Raw genomic sequence first — 16,428 nt, 5'->3', positions numbered from 1 at the left:
TCCTCATCCTCGTAGCCCTCCGCTGGACTCTCTCCAGTAGCTCCTCATTTTTCTGGAACCGGGGAGCCCAGCACTGGACCCAGCACTGCAGATGGGGCCTCCCCAGGGCAGAGCAGAGGGGGAGGAGAACCTCCCTCGCCCTGCTGCCCACACTCCTCTTGATGCACCCCAGGATCCCATTGGCCTTCTTGGCACCCAGGGCACACTGCTGGCTCATGGTCAACCTGTCGTCCCCCAGCACTCCCAGTCCCTCTCCGCAGAGCTGCTCCCCAGCAGGTCAGCCCCAGCCTGTACTGGTGCCTGGGGTTGTTCCTCCCCAGGTGCAGGACCCTGCCCTTGCCCTTGTGGAACCTCATCAGGTTCCTCTCTGCACAACTCTCCACCCTGTCCAGGTCTCGCTGAATGGCAGCACAGCCTGCTGGTGTATCCACCACTCCTCCCAGTTTGGTGTCATCAGCAAACTTGCTGAGGGTACGCTCTAACTCTTCATCCAGGTCATCGATGAAGAAGTTGAACAAGGCTGGACCCAGTACTGACCCTGGGGGACACCACTGGTTACCGGCCTCCAACCAGACTCAGCACCGCTGATGACAACCCTCTGAGTTCTGCCATTCAGCCAGTTCTCACTCCACCTCACCAACCACTCATCCAGCCCACGCTTCCTGGTCCTGGGGCTGGGGCTGGAGCTGGGGATCATGGCCTTGCTGTGGGTCCGGGCCGGGGTGGGGAGATCGCGGCCTCACCGAGGCTCTGGGCCCGCACCCCCGGACCTGGATGCGGCGCGGAAGCCGCCGGGGATGGGGGGGATTCAGCGGCCCCGCCGCTTTGGAGACCCCCCCGGACCGTGTCGGCTGCGGAACCAAAGCGCGGCGGCGCCGGTTCCTGGGCGGAGCGGGGGGGAAGCGCGGGACGACGGAACCGGAAGCGCCGGGGGCTGTGCGGCCGGAAGTGCGGGCGCTGGGGGGCGGCCATGGGCCGCAGCCGCTCCCGGTCGCCGCCGCGGCGCGGTGAGGGGGGACCGGGGAGCGGGGGGACACCGGGGGTGGGGGGAGCGGCCCCAGGGCGGAACCGGCCGCGATGGGACGGGGCTGCGCTGGGGGAGGGGAGGATCCAGGCCGGGCGGGCGGGGAGCCCAGGCCCGGGGTAGGCCCAGGGGTAGGCGGGGGCCCCGGGAGATCCCCGCATCCTTGGGCGAGGGGTCGAGCCCCCTCCAGGGCTGGGGGGGGGGGGGCGATGGGGCCTCTCATCTTCGCTCTGGGGAGAGCAGGCGCTCCCCTTCCTCCTCCTCCTCATCTTCCTCCTCCTCTCCCTCCCCGCTCGCCGGCTCCCGTCCTCCTCCACGCACCTCAGCTGCCGGGGTGCCCGTCCGGTCGCCCCCCTGCCGGGTGAAGGGCTTTTCCCGCCCCTCTTCCCTCTCCCGTGGGCGCTGGTGGGGATCCCCGGGCCCAGCCACGGGAGGGATAGGGGGGAGGGGGTCGTTGCGGGGTCTCTGCCTGGGAGCTGTCACGGCACAGACGGGGTTTTCTGCGAAAAGTGGGCAGCCAAGGGGGAGAGGGGTCAGGCGGTGGGAGCGAAACGGAGCGCTGCTTTTCTCCGAGCAGAGCGCAGGCGTTCGCGATCCACCTCCCGGGAGAGGGAGAGGAGGCGACGGGAGCGATCCCGATCCCGGGACAGGGACAGGAGGAGAAGCCGCTCTCGCTCCCCGCACCGACGACGCTCCAGGTGAGGGGCGGGGGGGGCAGAAATGCCAGCGCCGGGGTGGGGGAATGAGCCGGCAGGGACGGCGGGAGCTTGTTACTGCTGGCGAAGCGATAGCAGCGCAGCCAGGAAGGCGCAAACCCGCCCGCCTTCGCAACGTCAGGTCGCCGAGACGGCACCGGTCCAGCTCCTCGTCCCCGCCGCGGCTGAAGGAGAGGCGGGATGAAGAGAAGAAGGAGATAAAGGATTCCAAGGGCAAAGAGCGGCAGATCACGGGTGAGGGGCTGGATTTTCGTCCTTAAATATGTCCTGGGTTCCCTGCCTGGGTTGGGACTGGCCCAGGGGGGCTTCGTTAAGGTATTTTTAACGATCCCTGACGGCTGCATCAGTCGAACTCTCTGCTTGTGTCGCCTCGGCAGAGGAAGATTTGCAGGGCAAGACGGAGGAGGAAATCGAGATGATGAAGACGATGGGCTTCGCCTCTTTCGACACGACGAAAGTGAGTGTGGGTCGGGGCGGTGGAGCCTGCGGCCGCCTCCATCGGGCTTTTTGAGCCGTGATATGCTGAGTTTCAGCGGGCTTTTGGGGGTGATGCGCCGAGTTTGGGGACCTTTTTTCCTTCACGTTTTTCAGGGGAAGAAGGTGGACGGCGCCGCGAATGCCTACGCCATCAACGTGTCCCAGAAGAGGAAGTACAGGTTTGTGCCCAGGGGGCGGTTTTGGGGGTAGAAAGAGGATTTTTGTGAGGGGATAACGCAGCGTGGAGGGAGCTCGGCGGCCTCACGTTGCAGCCGCCGTCTCTCGGCGCGTGCAAGGGGGGTGATCCCGCTTCTCAGGACTGCAAAAAAGGACAAATCTGCGGGTTTTGCTGTCGGGCGGAGGCAAGAGGCCTCTGCTTTCTCTGGGAAAGGGGGAAAGCAGGGAGACGCGGAGCGGGAGAGTGTGTGGGGCGCAGGCGGGACGTGCCCGCCGCGGCCCGAGCGGGGTCGGAGCAGCGAATCTGCTGCAGCAGCGCTGTTTGCCTGGTCCCTACCAAAAAAAAAAACCCCAAACCCTGCTCACTTTGTTCATTTTTCTTCCTTTTTGGTGGAAACTCGAGCATCTGGCTGGGCCGGTGCATGCACCGAGGTCCCACTGGGGTAGGACCTGCCCTCCTCGGCATAAATCTACGAGGAATTCCGCTTCCCGCTGTTATTTTGGGGCGAATTCCTTCAGAGCTGGGAGACCCCCGGGGTGGTTCTGACCCCAGTTCGTTCCCTCCCGCCGCAGGCAGTACATGAACAGAAAAGGAGGATTCAACAGACCCCTGGACTTCATCGCCTGACGCTGGGCTCGCTCGGGGCAGCTCCGCCCGCCCGCGACCACTGTGCCGCCCGCCGCTCCGAAACCCGATCTTGGGAGAATTTGGGGGTTGTTGTTTTTTATTCCCCCCCCGACAAATCCCGCCGTGCCCCGCAGCCCGAGCGGGTGCCGGCCGCCATTTCCCGGAGCCTTTGGTTGGTTTTGTTACGAGGTCCCTCGCGGCTCAGCGCTTCATCGCGCGTTTCCCGTTGGTGTTTGACGCGGTGTTCGCGGGGGCAAGAAATCCGTTTTTCTCAGTTATTTTTTTAAATCCAGGAATCCAGCGAAGGCGTGGAGGTTGTCGGAAGCCCCCGCGGCCGCACAGCGCGGGGACCCCCGACCCCGCTCGATTCCCCGGCGCCGCCAGCGCCATCCATTTGTACGAATAAACGGAAAACGGCCACAGCTTCGCCCGCCGGGGCCCGCCCTGACGGAAAACGGGGGGGGCTTTGCTTGGTTTCGGCGGCCGGGGTCGTGTTCCGCTCGCTTCTTGGCTTCCTGTTCGTTAATTAACGCGCAAGTCGCTAATTAACGCCCGCGGGGGGGGGAATCTGCGTTTCCCCGCCTGGCGTTGCCAGCTGCAAGGCGACGCCCCGCCCCTTGGCGCGGAGTCACGCCCCGCCCCTCGACTATTGTCATGCGCTTCGCCACGCCCCTCGCCTGCTGACACGCCCCCGCTTAGTGCCACGCCTCCCGCCTCGCCATTGGTCGCCCGGGCAGGAAGTGAGTCAATGGGCGAGGCGGTTGGGAAGGGCGGGGCTGAGGGGGCGGGGCGCGCGGGCTGGCCAACGGCGGGAGGGCGTGGCGCTCTCGCCCAATGACGGCGAGCGCGGGGCGCGGCCTGGCGAGCGGCTGGCAACCTCCTTCCCCCGTGCCGGCGCTGGGCGGGGCCTCCTTCCCTCTTCCTCCAATGGGCGGCGGCGGCTGGGGGGGCGTCGCCCAATGAGCGGCGGCGGGGGGCGTGGCGCGGCGGAGGAACGGCCGCCGGTGCCGCTGCCGGCGGGGCCCGGGTCCGGTGCTGCGAGCGCGGAGCGATGGCGGCGGGCGGCGGGCTCAGCATCCAGCTGCTGCTGGAGGCGGCCGAATACGTGGAGCGGCGGGAGCGAGGTACCGCTCGTGTCCCCCGTCCCGGTCCCGGTGCCGGTCCCGGTGCCCCCTCAGCCGGGCCCGCTGCTGACGGCCGATCCCCGGTTCTGTCTCCGCAGAAGCCGAGCACGGTTACGCCTCGCTGCTGCCCGGCGGGAAGGACGGGGCGACGCAGCGGCGCCGAGCCAAGGCCAGGAAGAGCGGCGGCGGCGGCAGGTAACGGCAGGTACCGGGGGGGCTGGGGGGGGTTCCCCGGGGCCTGGCGGGCCCTGGCGTCGCGGGGTGCTGGGGTCTGGTGGGGACCCGCTGTCACCGGGGACCGGGCACGGTGAGGCCCCGCTGTCACGGAGAGCGCGGCTGGGACCCTCCCGTCACCGGGCAGCCGGGCCCGGTGTGACCCTGCCATCCCGGGGGGGGCCGAGCCCGGGGGGGGGGGACACCCTGCTGTCTGGGTAAGGCCCAGCCGTCACCGGGGCTCAGCGGTCCTGACGCCTCGGCCGAGCGATTCCCGAGCCGGGACCGGACGTCGGTGCGGAAAATCCCGACGAGAGGTGCGGGGAACGCTCGGTGCCGTGGCAGGCGGACGCGGGCGCGACGCCTCTGACGTGGCCGCGGGGAAGGGGGAAGTCGGGCGGCCGAGCTGCGGCCGCCTCATGCCGAAAGCTCAGGAAGCGAAACCGCCCTCGGTCCGCCAGGATTCTCCGTAAAATCCCCACCAGCTCGCTTTTTCGAAGGCGCTTTGGCCGAGCGCGGGGTTTCGCGCGACGCTTGGCTTCGCCCGCTCCAGTTTTCCGTTAAAAAGAGGGAAATTCCATAATTATCCGCCCCGAAAGCCACCCCGCGCCTCGAAGCGGGTCCTCGGGAGCGCTCGAGCCGAAGTCGGATCCTCGGGAGCGCTCAAGCCAAAGTCGGATCCTCGGGAACCCTCGAGCTGAAGTCGGATCCAGGCATCCACGCCGCTCCGCAGGAGCGAGTCCCACCAGCCTGGGGGGGGTTTTCATCTTCTTTTTTCCCCCTGGGATTAATTAACGACCCCTGCCAGGCCCGTGGATTAATGGCTCAACGCTCCCGCGTCGTGTTTGATGCGCTCGCTCCCCTGCTCCGCGCAACGGGCGCTGCCACCTCGCAGCCGGCGCTCGTCTCGGGCGCGAACCGGAGCCGCCCCGCGGACCGTTTTCTCCCCTGCGCCCATCGGGGGGGTTTATTCAGTCGCTTTATCAACGTTAAAAATTAAAATTCAAATGAAAAACGGTGCTTGGGCATCGCCGAGGCGAAGCCGCCAGCCGGATCTCAGGAGGGCTGGCTGCGGAGCGCCGCCTCCGCGCCGGGACACGCACGTCCGGCCCCTGGAGATGGCGGCGAGGGGAACGTCGAGTGCGGCGGGTTCGTCCCGACACGTCGCCGGCGACCGGTCGCGTCCTTCTCCCGCCGGCGCGTTGCGGGGTGTTTGCCCAGGGAGGGGCACGGCGCCCATGTCACCGGCTGTGACACGTTGTGGACAGGTTGTGGAGTCTCCTTCTCTGGAGATATTCAAGACCCGCCTGGACGGGGTCCTGTGCGGCCTGCTGTAGGTGACCCTGCTTCGGCAGGGGGGTTGGACTGGGTGACCCACAGAGGTCCCTTCCAACCCCTACTATTCTGTGATTCTGTGATTCTGTTTTTCCTCCTCGGGAGCGAGCTCGCCGACGTGAGGCGGCGACGGCTGACCTTCGCGCGCAGATACCGCCCCGAACGCCGCGTGAGGTCTGTCCGTGCCCGGAATCCCCGCATCTCCCCGAGGCCCCGGCGTCTCCGGCCCCCTCCCGCGCAGGGGTTTCGGAGCGTTCGGGGAGTGGCAGCCAGGGAGGTCTCTCGGTCTCCTCTCAAGCGGGCGCCGAGGTGTTCGTCGCGCCGCCGAATTGCGTTTTTGGAAGGTTTGGAGCTTGTTCGTCACTTGAGGCGCGTCGGGGCGGCAGGAGAACGGTCTGGGCTGTACTGGGAAGCCGAAGCAGGGTCACCCAGAGCAGGGGGCACAGCACCGCGGCCAGGCGGGGCTGGAATATCTCCAGAGAAGGAGACTCCACAGCCTCCCTGGGCAGCCTGGGCCAGGGCTCCGTCACCCTCAGAGGGAAGAAGTTCTTCCTCGGGTTCAGCTGGAGCTTCCTCTGCTCCAGTTTGTGCCCATTGCCCCTTGTCCTGTCGCTGGGCACCACTGGAAAGAGTCTGGCCCCGTCCTCCTGACCCCCCCCCTGCAGATATTTATCAGCATTTCTAAGGTCCCCTCTCAGCCTTCTCTTCTCCAGGCTGAACAAGCCCAGCTCCCTCAGCCTCTCCTCATAGGAGAGATGCTCCAGTCCCCTCCTCATCCTCGTAGCGCTGCGCTGGACTCTCTCCAGTAGCTCCTCATCTTTCTTGACCTGGGGAGCCCAGCACTGGACCCAGCACTGCAGATGGGGCCTCCCCAGGGCAGAGCAGAGGGGGAGGGGAACCTCCCTCGCCCTGCTGCCCACACTCCTCTTGATGCACCCCAGGATCCCATCGGCCTCCTTGGCACCCAGGGCACGCTGCTGGCTCATGGTCACCCTGTCGTCCCCCAGCACTCCCAGTCCCTCTCCGCAGAGCTGCTCTCCAGCAGGTCCGCCCCAGCCTGTACTGGTGCCTGGGGTTGTTCCTCCCCAGGTGCAGGACCCTGCCCTTGCCCTTGTTGAACCTCATCAGGTTCCTCTCTGCCCAGCTTTCCAGCCTGTCCAGGTCTCGCTGGATGGCAGCACAGCCTGCTGGTGTATCCACCACTCCTCCCAGTTTGGTGTCATCAGCAAACTGGCTGAGGGTACGCTCTAACTCTTCATCCAGGTCGTTGATGAAGAAGTTAAACAAGGCTGGACCCAGTACTGACCCCTGAGGGACACCACTGGTTACCGGCCTCCAACCAGACTCAGCGCCGCTGATGACAACCCTCTGAGCTCGGCCATTCAGCCAGTTCTCACTCCACCTCACCAACCACTCATCCAGCCCACACTTCCTGAGCTTGCCTAGGAGGATGTGATGGGAGACTGTGTCGAAAGCCTTGCTGAAGTCGAGGTAGACAACATCCACCGCTCTCCCTTTGTCTACCCAGCCAGTCATGTCATCGTAGAAAGCCATTAGATTGGTCAGGCATGATTTCCCCTGGGTGAATCCATGCTGACTACTCCTGATAACCTTTTCCTCCACTTGCTTGGTGATGGCCTCCAGGATAAGCTGCTCCATCACCTTTCCCGGGATGGAGGTGAGGCTGACCGGCCTGTAGTTCCCTGGGTCCTCCTTCTTGCCCTTTTTGAAGATTGGAGTGACATTGGCCTTTCTCCAGTCCTCGGGCACCTCTCCTGTCCTCCAGGACCCCTCAGAGACGATGGAGAGTGGCTCAGCAACGATGTCCACCAGCTCCCTCAGTGCTCATGGGTGCATTCCATCGGGGCCCATGGATTTGTGGGCATCTGGATTGCTTCGGCGATCCCTCCCGCAGTCCTCCTCGCCCTCCTCCGCCCCCTGTTCCTTTATCCAAAATCAAAATCCGTCAACCTAGGAACCTTCTTCGGAATATTCGCCGTCGTGGGTGCAAACTGAAACGAGAACGCCCGTGGTAGGAGGGATTCTGAAGCAAAGGCGTGGAAGAGGGAATTAATTTATTCTTAATGAGAGGGGAGATCTCATCTGGGTCAGCACCGATGCTCAGCGAGCCCTCGGCTGATCGATGTCCGAGGGGAGAGCTCGGCCTCGCTGCGGTCCGTCGCCGTGCGTGAGGTTCGCGCGCGCCGTGGCGAAGGGCTCGCTGCCAAACACGGGACTTTTATCCGGAGAAAAGCTTCAACGGAGAAATCCCCCGGGAGCCGGAGCGCCGGGTCCTTCCCGGCTGCTGGCAGACTCCCCGCTCCGGGGAAGCGTCTCCTCCGGGATCGAGCGGTTCGGGACCCTCTGCCATCCCCGCAGCCTTCGGGAGCCGGCGGATTCGATTGGCGCCTCCGGGAAGCGGCGCGAGGAGCCGGGCCGAGCCGAGTCTCCCGAGGAAGACGCGAGGCGGGCTGCGACGGCTTCCCGGGCGCCGGCGATCCGCGGCGAAGCGGAGGAGACCCCGGCGAGCGGCTTCGCGGAGAGAAAATAAACACCAGCCAGAGTTTTCTGCTCTTTGTCAAAATTAGGAGCCGCGGGGGAGTTTGTAGACGGGCGTAGCGCCCGCCCGGGCTTCGGCGTCGCGTTCGGCGTCTCGTCTTTCCCCGGCAGCGGCACCGGGCACGCGAGCCGTCGGCCCCCATCTCTTTCCTTTACGCCCCGAGAATTGTGGCGTCTCCCCTTGCTCCCTGCGCCCTCCTTGTGCCAGAAGGCTTTAAAATGGGGAAAAAAAAGGCATTCCGGGGCACCAAAACTCCATTTTCTTGCCGACAGAGGCCGGGTGGTGGGGTTGGGTTGTGATGGAGCGATTTCCCTCCGCAGACCGACCCTCCTGCCGCGGGCGGGCGGGCGGGGGGCAGCTCTTGGGGGCTGCCGCTTCCCCTTCCCCGCCGCGGACCGGGAGAGCGGCCGCCGATGGACGGCGTGCGCTGCCTTGCGTCACGGCGCCGACGCAGCCGCTTAACCCTGGTCCTAGTTGGAAAACGGAGCCTCTCCGCCTGAAAACCCCACTTTATGGTTTCTCTGGCCCAGTTACCGCCGTTTCTCTGCCCGTTTCTCCCTTGCCCCGGGCTCTCTGCCCGTCCCCTGCGCCGTTTTCGCCGTCCCCGGGGTACCGAGCGGCTCCGAAAGCCCCCGAGGTTTGCAACGCTTCCAAGGAACGTTGACTGATCACGGTGTCCCCGGTCGGACGGAGGAGTTAATGCCTTCTGCTTTCTTTTTCAGGTCGACCCACAACGAGATGGAAAAAAACCGGTGAGTGCTGGAGGCTGGGTGGGAGCTGGGTGCGGGCGAACCGCTGCTTTGCCGGGGCTCGGGCGCCGGGGTCGGGGAGCCGAGGCGAGTGCTTGGCTCTGAGCGTTCCCTGTCCGTGCCAGCCGGAGCAGCTGCGCGATGACGGTGTTTATCTCCTCCACCAGCTCCTGGTTTGCCGGCGAAACCCTTCACCCTGCTCCAAGCCTGGCGAGGAGAAGGGTTTTCATCCCTCTCCCGATTCCTGGGGCAATCCCATGCCGGCGGGACGCTGTCACGCTCTGCTCGCCCGCAGCCGAGGCGTGGGCAGAGAGCTCTGGTTTGATTGAGCCAGCAGCGTGGCCTGGGTGCTGAGAAGGCCGATGGGATCCTGGGGTGCATCACGAGGATTGTGGGCAGCAGGGCGAGGGAGGTTCTCCTCCCCCTCTGCTCTGCCCTGGGGAGGCCCCATCTGCAGTGCTGGGTCCAGTGCTGGGCTCCCCAGGTCAAGAAAGATGAGGAGCTACTGGAGAGAGCCCAGCGCAGGGCTGTGAGGATGAGGAGGGGACGGGAGCATCTCTGCTACGAGGAGAGGCTGAGGGAGCTGGGCTTGTTCAGCCTGGAGAAGAGAAGGCTGCGAGGGGACCTTAGAAATGCCTCTAAATATCTGCAGGGTGGGTGTCAGGAGGATGGGGCCAGACTCTTTCCAGTGGTGCCCAGCGACAGGACAAGGGGCAACGGGCACAAACTGAAGCAGAGGAAGCTCCAGCTGAACCCGAGGAAGAACTTCTTCCCTCTGAGGGTGACGGAGCCCTGGCCCAGGCTGCCCAGGGAGGCTGTGGTGTCTCCTTCTCTGGAGATATTCCAGCCCCGCCTGGCCGCGGTGCTGTGCAGCCTGTTCTGGGTGACCCTGCTTGGGCAGGGGGTTGGGCTGGGGGACCACAGAGGTTCCTTCAAACCCCCACCATCCTGGGATTATCTGCCACGTGCCAGCGCGGTCGTTGTCGCCCGGCTGCGTGTCCTCTTCTTGGCACGGCTTGGCCATGGCTGAAGCCTTGCTGTGTCCCGCTGCCTGCGCAGGATTCACGTGAACTCGGTCGCTTTGTGTCTCCGGAGGCCCAACTGCCCGCGTCGCGTGGGACGCGGCTGAGAAAAGGCCAGGGCTGTTTATTCCTCGTTTGAAAAGACCGAGAAAATTACCATTTGTTTCCTCCAGGCTCGCCTCGCGTCCCTCTCCCCTCGTTCAGACCGGCGCCGTGTCGAGATCCCGTCGGCACCGCTGCCCAAGCCAGCGCTCCGTCATTTTCCGGACGCAGAAACGCGCTTCTCCCGGCGCGAGGTTACGCGCCCCTTCCTCCGCCGCTGCTCGGCACAGACGCCTCCGTCCCGTCCCGCGGTGCCTCGGCCCGCGTTTCCCCGGGCGCGGGGAGCGGCGTGGCCGGATGCGGGGAGGGAGAGCAGCGGGACGAGGGGTGCCTCAGGGCGACAAGCGCGACGCGGCGGGGCGATGGGCTGCGGAGATCCTTTTCCCCACAAAATGAACCCTTTCAGGGTATTTTTTTTCATTAATTTTCACCATCCAGTGGGGTTTTGGGGGGGTTTTGAAGCGCGGCGGCAGCCGGGTGAAGCGTGGCCAAAACGCCCTTTCGCCATCGCCGCCCGCCTGACATCGCAGCAGAAACCCCGGGCTGGGCTCCGGCGTCGGCGTTGCGTAAGTCGGCGCTGCCCGCCTTGCCGCCGCGCTCCCGCCCCGCCGCGTAACCTCTGCTGGGCAGGCCGAGCTGGTTTTCATCCGCTCGTTGTTTTTCTGGCCGGCGTGACGAGGCGGGGTTGTTATTTTTTTTTTTAGCGAGCGGTGGCCGCGGATTTCGACGTCGCTGCCGCGGCCCTCGGCGGGGCGAGCTCCTTGTCCGCAGATCGGGCCGGGGAATCGCTCGTCAGCCGGCACGGCGCGGCCGGACAGGTCTGCGCCGCTCCCGGCAGCTCTTCCTCCCCCTCCTCAGGGAAACCATCTTTGCAGGCTCCTCTTGGAGCCTGTCGGTGTTTGGGATTTACCCGAGGAGTAACGACCGCGTGGTTTGCTGTCGTCGTGATTCAGAAGGTGCTTGGTGTGGGCAAATGCCGTGTTTACTCCTCGCGAGCCCGAAACGAGATGGGCAGGGACTTGCCCAATCCCAGTGCGGCGGCTGCCCGGGTCGACCGGGGATGGTTTCGAAGGCGGCTGTCGCAACCGCTCCCCGAGAGTGTGACGGAATCACAGAATCCCAGCATGGCAGGGGTGGCAGGGACCTCTGTGGGTCACCCAGCCCAACCCCCTGCCCAAGCAGGGTCACCCAGAGCAGGGGGCACAGCACCGTGGCCAGGCGGGGCTGGAATATCTCCAGAGAAGGAGACTCCACAGCCTCCCTGGGCAGCCTGGGCCAGGGCTCCGGCACCCTCAGAGGGAAGAAGTTCTTCCTCGGGTTCAGCTGGAGCTTCCTCTGCTCCAGTTTGTGCCCGTTGCCCCTTGTCCTGTCGCTGGGCACCACTGGAAAGAGTCTGGCCCCGTCCTCCTGACCCCCACCCTGCAGATATTTATGCGCATTTCTAAGGTCCCCTCTCAGGCTTCTCTTCTCCAGGCTGAACAAGCCCAGCTCCCTCAGCCTCTCCTCGTAGCAGAGATGCTCCAGTCCCCTCCTCATCCTCGCAGCCCTGCGCTGGACTCTCTCCAGTAGCTCCTCATCTTTCTTGAACTGGGGATCTCGGAGCTGGAGTGCCACAGGCGAGGGGAGCCGCCCCGTGCTGGGAGCACCTCGGTTACCCACAGAGAAAGAGCCTTCCTCCGGGAGCCAGGCTTCCCCTCGGCGGCGGCACACGGGCGATAAAGCCGGAGCCGGCGTCTGAACGTAGACGCAGTGCGGGTGCCTGGCATCGCGAGGCGGGGAGGGAGGCACTCCCGGCAGGCTGCAGGTTTTGCTTAGACCGGAGCTGCACGTGCCAAGGTGACGGATCCGAAAAAAATCAGGAAAAGGACGCGCTCCCGAGGGACGCGCGGGGTTCGCAGCCGCGTGGCGGCAGCCCAGACGGCTTCGGCTGCTGCGGCGACCCGACGGCATCCCTGCGGTGAAGCTTTTTGGGAGGAGAATGACCCAAAGCCGATCCCCCAACGTCGAGGTGTTTGGCAGCCCCTGGGCAGGACGTCTCCGAACGGCGCTGGCGGTGGCGTCGGCCGGCGCCGGGTTTTCGGGAGAGCTCCTTTTGCCCGGCTGCGGTTCTCACTCGGCGTGCGGGAGCTGCCGGAGGGTGGGCAGGCGGCTGCTTCGGCTCGGTTCGGTGATTATCCGTGCTTGGCAGGGGTGAAATTCCGTTTGGGAAGGGGGTCGCTGACGGCTGGGCGCGTGGCGCGCTCTCTTCGCAGGCGTGCCCACCTGCGGCGGTGCCTGGAGAAGCTGAAGGTGCTGGTGCCGCTCGGCCCCGACGCCGGCCGGCACACCACGCTGAGCTTGCTGACGGAAGCGAAGCTGCACATCCAGGTGAGCGAGCGCGGGGGCTCGTCCGCCACCTCCGAACCCCCCCCCCGCTGCGGGGGACGCCAGAAACCGCGCTCCGTCCCCGTCGGCTGCGAGCGCTGCGCCGTGGCCGGGGCTTTCGGGGCGTCCGGACCCTCGAGGAGGATGGAGGTAACGGCCAGGTCGGGACGCGGGTTTGGAAACGCCACGGGAGGTCGGCGCCGTGGCGGGTCGGATGGCGGCGGTTCTGCCTCGAAGCGGGCGGCCGCGGCCGCTTCACGGGCGGATTTCCGCAGCGCGGCGGTGCCCGGGGGCCGCGGGGATGGGGATGGCGGCAGGGCTGGGCGGCAGCTGCGTTTTTCCCTTCTTTTCCGGAGCGTTTGCTCCTTCGCTCGTTGTCCGTCGGACGCGGCGGGGCTCTCCTCGCCGGGCGCGTTTCGAGCTCCGCGCGCTGGGAGGTGACCGGGGGAGCGCTGGCGTCGGGCTGCGCGCGACTCCCTGGGTATCACAGACCCCAAAAATAGAGAAATAGGGTGGGCTGCAGCACGTAGGAGCTGCTTGGAGGGGGAAGGGTCCTTTAGGTGCCTTCTCCAGCCGCGTCCGGACCTCCCCACCCCGCTCCGACGCAGCCGGGGGGCCGGAGCGCGCCGCGGCCGGGAGCCCCTCGTTCCGACGGCTCGGGTGGAAGCCGGGGAGCTGACGCTGCCGTCTCCCTCGTCCCCCGCAGAAGCTGGAGGACTACGACCGGAAAGCCGAACACCAAATCGAGCAGCTCCAGCGGGAGCAGCGGCACCTGAAGCGGCAGCTGGAGAAGCTGGGGGGGGCGGAGAGGATGAGGACGGACAGCGTCGGATCCGCCGTCTCTTCGGAGCGCTCCGAGTCGGATAGAGGTGAGGTTTAGATTGGATATGGGAGGTTCAGAGTGGATACTGGGAAATATTTCTTTACTGGAAGAGCGGTCAGGCGTTGGCCAAGGCTGCCCAGGGCGGTGGTGGGGTCCCCATCCCTGGAGGGGCTCAAAAACTGTGTGGACGTGGCACTTGGGGACCGGGTTTAGCAGGCAGGGTGGGGTTGGGTCGACGGTTGGACTTCGTGATCTTTTCCAACCTTAACGATCCCGTGCTCCCTGCAGAGGAGATGGACGTGGACGTGGAGAGCACGGACGACCTCCCCGCGGACCTCGACTGGAGCAGCAGCCCGAGCGACCTGGACGAGCGCGGGAGCCTGCAGAGCGTCTGCAGCGACGAGGGCTACGCCAGCGCCGGCGTGAAGCGGCTGGAGCTGCAGAGCGACCGCAAGCCGCCTCTCGGCCTCTGAGGAGCGACCCCCGTGGCCGTGTCACCCGCCGCTCGTTTGGATCTCGTTAGGTAGCCCGCCGGACCGTCCCCTTCTCTTGCACATAAAAAAACCTTCACGTCCTCCCGCTGACCGACACGAAGCCGAGCTTCGCCCGCGTCCCTGAAACACGGCGCCGGGCTGCGGGTGGCAAACCGCTCCCCGCTCGCGCCTCTGCTCGCCTCCGCGGCTTCTCTTCCCGCCCGGAAACCCCGAACGCTCCGGCCGCGCCGTGACGCGCCCGAGGAGAGCGCGGCGGCGACAGCGACCTCGAAAGCTCTCCCGTGGGATTTTTTTGGGCTTGCTGTCGCCGCCTGCTATTCCGGATGAGGATTTCCAGGCGAGGATCCAAACGCCGAGCCGGACTTTTGGGTAGTTTCGATGCGGGACGGAGCAGAGGCGAGGCAGCCGTCGGCACACGTCGCGTCCCGGCCGGGCGCAGGAACGGCGCCGTGTCAGTCGGCTCCTCTCCGCCGACTCTAAATATTCCGGGGAGCGGCGCGCTGCCCGCCCGGAGCCGGGACGGGGAACGCCGCTCCGCGAAGCTCGGCACTCCTCATCCCCGCTCTCGCCGAGCCCCGGCTCCGGCACCGCCGGCGGGGATGTTTTCTGTCCTACCTAAAACCCAGCGGACGCCGCGACGTCGGCCAGCGTGGCCGCGCGCCCCGGCGGGTTCCTTTCCCCGCTTCTTGCCTCGGGGACAGATTCCTTTCTACCTCGGAGAGACGACCGAAGGCGATCTCCATCCCTTCAGCACAAACGACACAGACGGTGCCTCGTGGGCCGCACGGCCGCCGTGCCCGGCCCCGTCCGCCTCCGTCGCGCGAGAGCTTAGCAATAACCCGGCGATGTCTGGAGTGACGCCGGGGAGCGGGGATCCTCTCACGCGCTCGGACGGGCTCGCCGGGGATTTCGGCCGCCGCCGCAGGGAGACGAACGCGAAGACGCCGAGTGAGGGGGCAGAGCCCTTCCCGCCGCCCGCCCGAACGCACACGAGAGCTATAAAGAATATTTATTCATTTTTCTATGGACCGGAGAGAGGGTTCTTGGGACTTTCTGCTTTTGGGGATGTTCTGGAGACTTTGCTGCACAGACAGAGACGTTTCTTTTCCCCTCGTGCCGGCCGAAGGTCCCCTCCGCGCCCTCGGCATCCCGGCGAGGAGCCGCTTCGCTCTCCCAGAGCTTTTCCCAGCGCTGGGAGACCAAACCGGGGTCCAGGTCCCCTCGGGAGAGGCGGTTTCCGAAACGCCGACAGCCCCCGGGGCGCTGCGCGAAGCGCGAGTCAACGGGCAGCAGGAAAATCCGTTTCTTTTCTTTTTCCTTTTCTTCCCCCCCCCCCAAATCTGTTTTCGGCTCATTTGGAGCCTCGGCGAGGCAGGAGGACGCGGGACGGCGGAGTGCCGAGACCTCCCGAGCCCCCGCTCATTTTGCACTTTTTTTTTTCTTTGAAAGAGAGAAAAATCAAAACCACGAGGGATTTTTTTTTTTTTTTTTAATGATTATTATTATTATTTTTAAAGCAGCCGGAGTTTTCCGACGTCGGGCAGATCGGCACTGACCCGCAGCTCGGCTGCTTTCGGCATCGGGACGACCGAGCCCCTGCCGCCGGCGCGCGAGCTCCGACGCTTCCAAGAAGAGGAAAACCAAAATAATAAAAGGCCAAAAGACGCCAAGCGCGGCGAAGCGGCAAGATCAGCGCCGGGAGGCCGGCGGCTCCGGCAGGCGTTTGCCCTCCCTCGCCTCGGGAACGCTGCCGGAGCCACGGACCTGGCTGCCGCGCGGCAACGTCGGGAAGGCACCGTCGGGGTCGAACGGGAGCTGAATCCGGTTGGGTTTGGGTTGTCCTGGAGCCCGAGCGAGTCCTACGGTTCCGACTCGGCGTAAATTGTGGTTTTCCTCCGCGCGGTGCCGTGCCGGGTTCCTTCTGCCGGCGAAACGCCGCGGGGGGTGTCGCTTCTTGCTTTCCTTTCCCCCCCTTTTTTTTTTAATTCCCATCCCAAACTGGGAATTTCTCGGAGCTTTGCACTGTTGGGACGCGCTCCCCTCCGGCCCGACGGCGACGAGGAACGGGGACGCTGCGCCGCGCCGCACTGACCCGGGGGGAGGCTGCGGATCCCCGGCCGATGCCCGGCCAGCGCTGCCCGTCGGTCTCTCCGCGTGCCGGCAGCGTCGGCCGCGCCTTTCCCTGGGATTCACTGATCCACCAGCATTCCTCAGGAACAAGCTGCAGGAAGGACATTTTTGTAGGTCGTGATTAAAAAAAAAAAAACAAAACCAATCCGCGTTTACGAGGGGTCCGTGCCCAGCGGCGGGCGTCGAGACCCCGCTTTTGGGGTTGGTTTCTTTGCTTTTTTCCCGGCGGGAGGCGGATGCCGAACGCGCGGAGGGCGGGAAGCCGGCGGGAACCCATCGCCGCTCCGTCGAGCTCGGCGTCGCCGCGGGGTCTCTGTCGCCGTTTTCCCGCGTCTGGCGTCGCGGCGCGTGAACCGGCTGAGCCGGAACCGCCCGCTCCCTGGGGTTTGCTTGGTTTCCGCCTCTTTTTATTTGTGCTTTTCCATCTTGTTTTTGTCTTTTTTGGCAAACCCCGCTCCGGCCTCGGCTTCGCTTCGGGCAGTCGAGCTCC

At 65.5% G+C, this 16,428-nt stretch overlaps 2 protein-coding genes across 2 annotated transcripts; both read left to right on the top strand.

Moving 5' to 3' along the window:
* Positions 1–923: 923 nt before the first annotated feature.
* SNRNP27 (small nuclear ribonucleoprotein U4/U6.U5 subunit 27) lies at positions 924–3,534 on the top strand. The gene is made up of 6 exons (XM_075444640.1): positions 924–1,007; positions 1,602–1,722; positions 1,862–1,974; positions 2,118–2,197; positions 2,332–2,396; positions 2,968–3,534. The coding sequence occupies exons 1-6, from the start codon at positions 971–973 to the stop codon at positions 3,020–3,022; spliced, it is 471 nt and encodes a 156-aa protein (XP_075300755.1). The 5' UTR covers positions 924–970; the 3' UTR covers positions 3,023–3,534.
* A 482-nt stretch (positions 3,535–4,016) lies between these two features.
* Positions 4,017–13,795, top strand: MXD1 (MAX dimerization protein 1). The gene is made up of 6 exons (XM_075444781.1): positions 4,017–4,146; positions 4,245–4,341; positions 8,977–9,006; positions 12,380–12,494; positions 13,198–13,360; positions 13,603–13,795. Exons 1-6 carry the CDS (start codon positions 4,074–4,076, stop codon positions 13,785–13,787), a joined length of 663 nt encoding a protein of 220 aa, XP_075300896.1. The 5' UTR covers positions 4,017–4,073; the 3' UTR covers positions 13,788–13,795.
* Positions 13,796–16,428: the final 2,633 nt, after the last annotated feature.

This window comes from Opisthocomus hoazin, chromosome 28 (genome assembly GCF_030867145.1).
Source record: "Opisthocomus hoazin isolate bOpiHoa1 chromosome 28, bOpiHoa1.hap1, whole genome shotgun sequence".
Taxonomy (NCBI): domain Eukaryota; kingdom Metazoa; phylum Chordata; class Aves; order Opisthocomiformes; family Opisthocomidae; genus Opisthocomus; species Opisthocomus hoazin.
Note: the sequence above shows the minus strand (reverse complement) of the source record. Positions and strands in the feature narration are given on the sequence as shown.

Bases quoted from the DNA above. Each gene is read 5' to 3' on its own strand.
- MXD1 (XM_075444781.1), top strand. From the start codon at position 4,074: ATGGCGGCGGGCGGCGGGCTCAGCATCCAGCTGCTGCTGGAGGCGGCC. The intron at 4,147-4,244 runs GTACCGCTCGTG...CTGTCTCCGCAG, and splicing joins CGTGGAGCGGCGGGAGCGAG to AAGCCGAGCACGGTTACGCC. The intron at 13,361-13,602 runs GTGAGGTTTAGA...TGCTCCCTGCAG, and splicing joins GCGCTCCGAGTCGGATAGAG to AGGAGATGGACGTGGACGTG.
- SNRNP27 (XM_075444640.1), top strand. From the start codon at position 971: ATGGGCCGCAGCCGCTCCCGGTCGCCGCCGCGGCGCG. The intron at 1,975-2,117 runs GTGAGGGGCTGG...TCGCCTCGGCAG, and splicing joins CAAAGAGCGGCAGATCACGG to AGGAAGATTTGCAGGGCAAG. The intron at 2,397-2,967 runs GTTTGTGCCCAG...CTCCCGCCGCAG, and splicing joins TCCCAGAAGAGGAAGTACAG to GCAGTACATGAACAGAAAAG.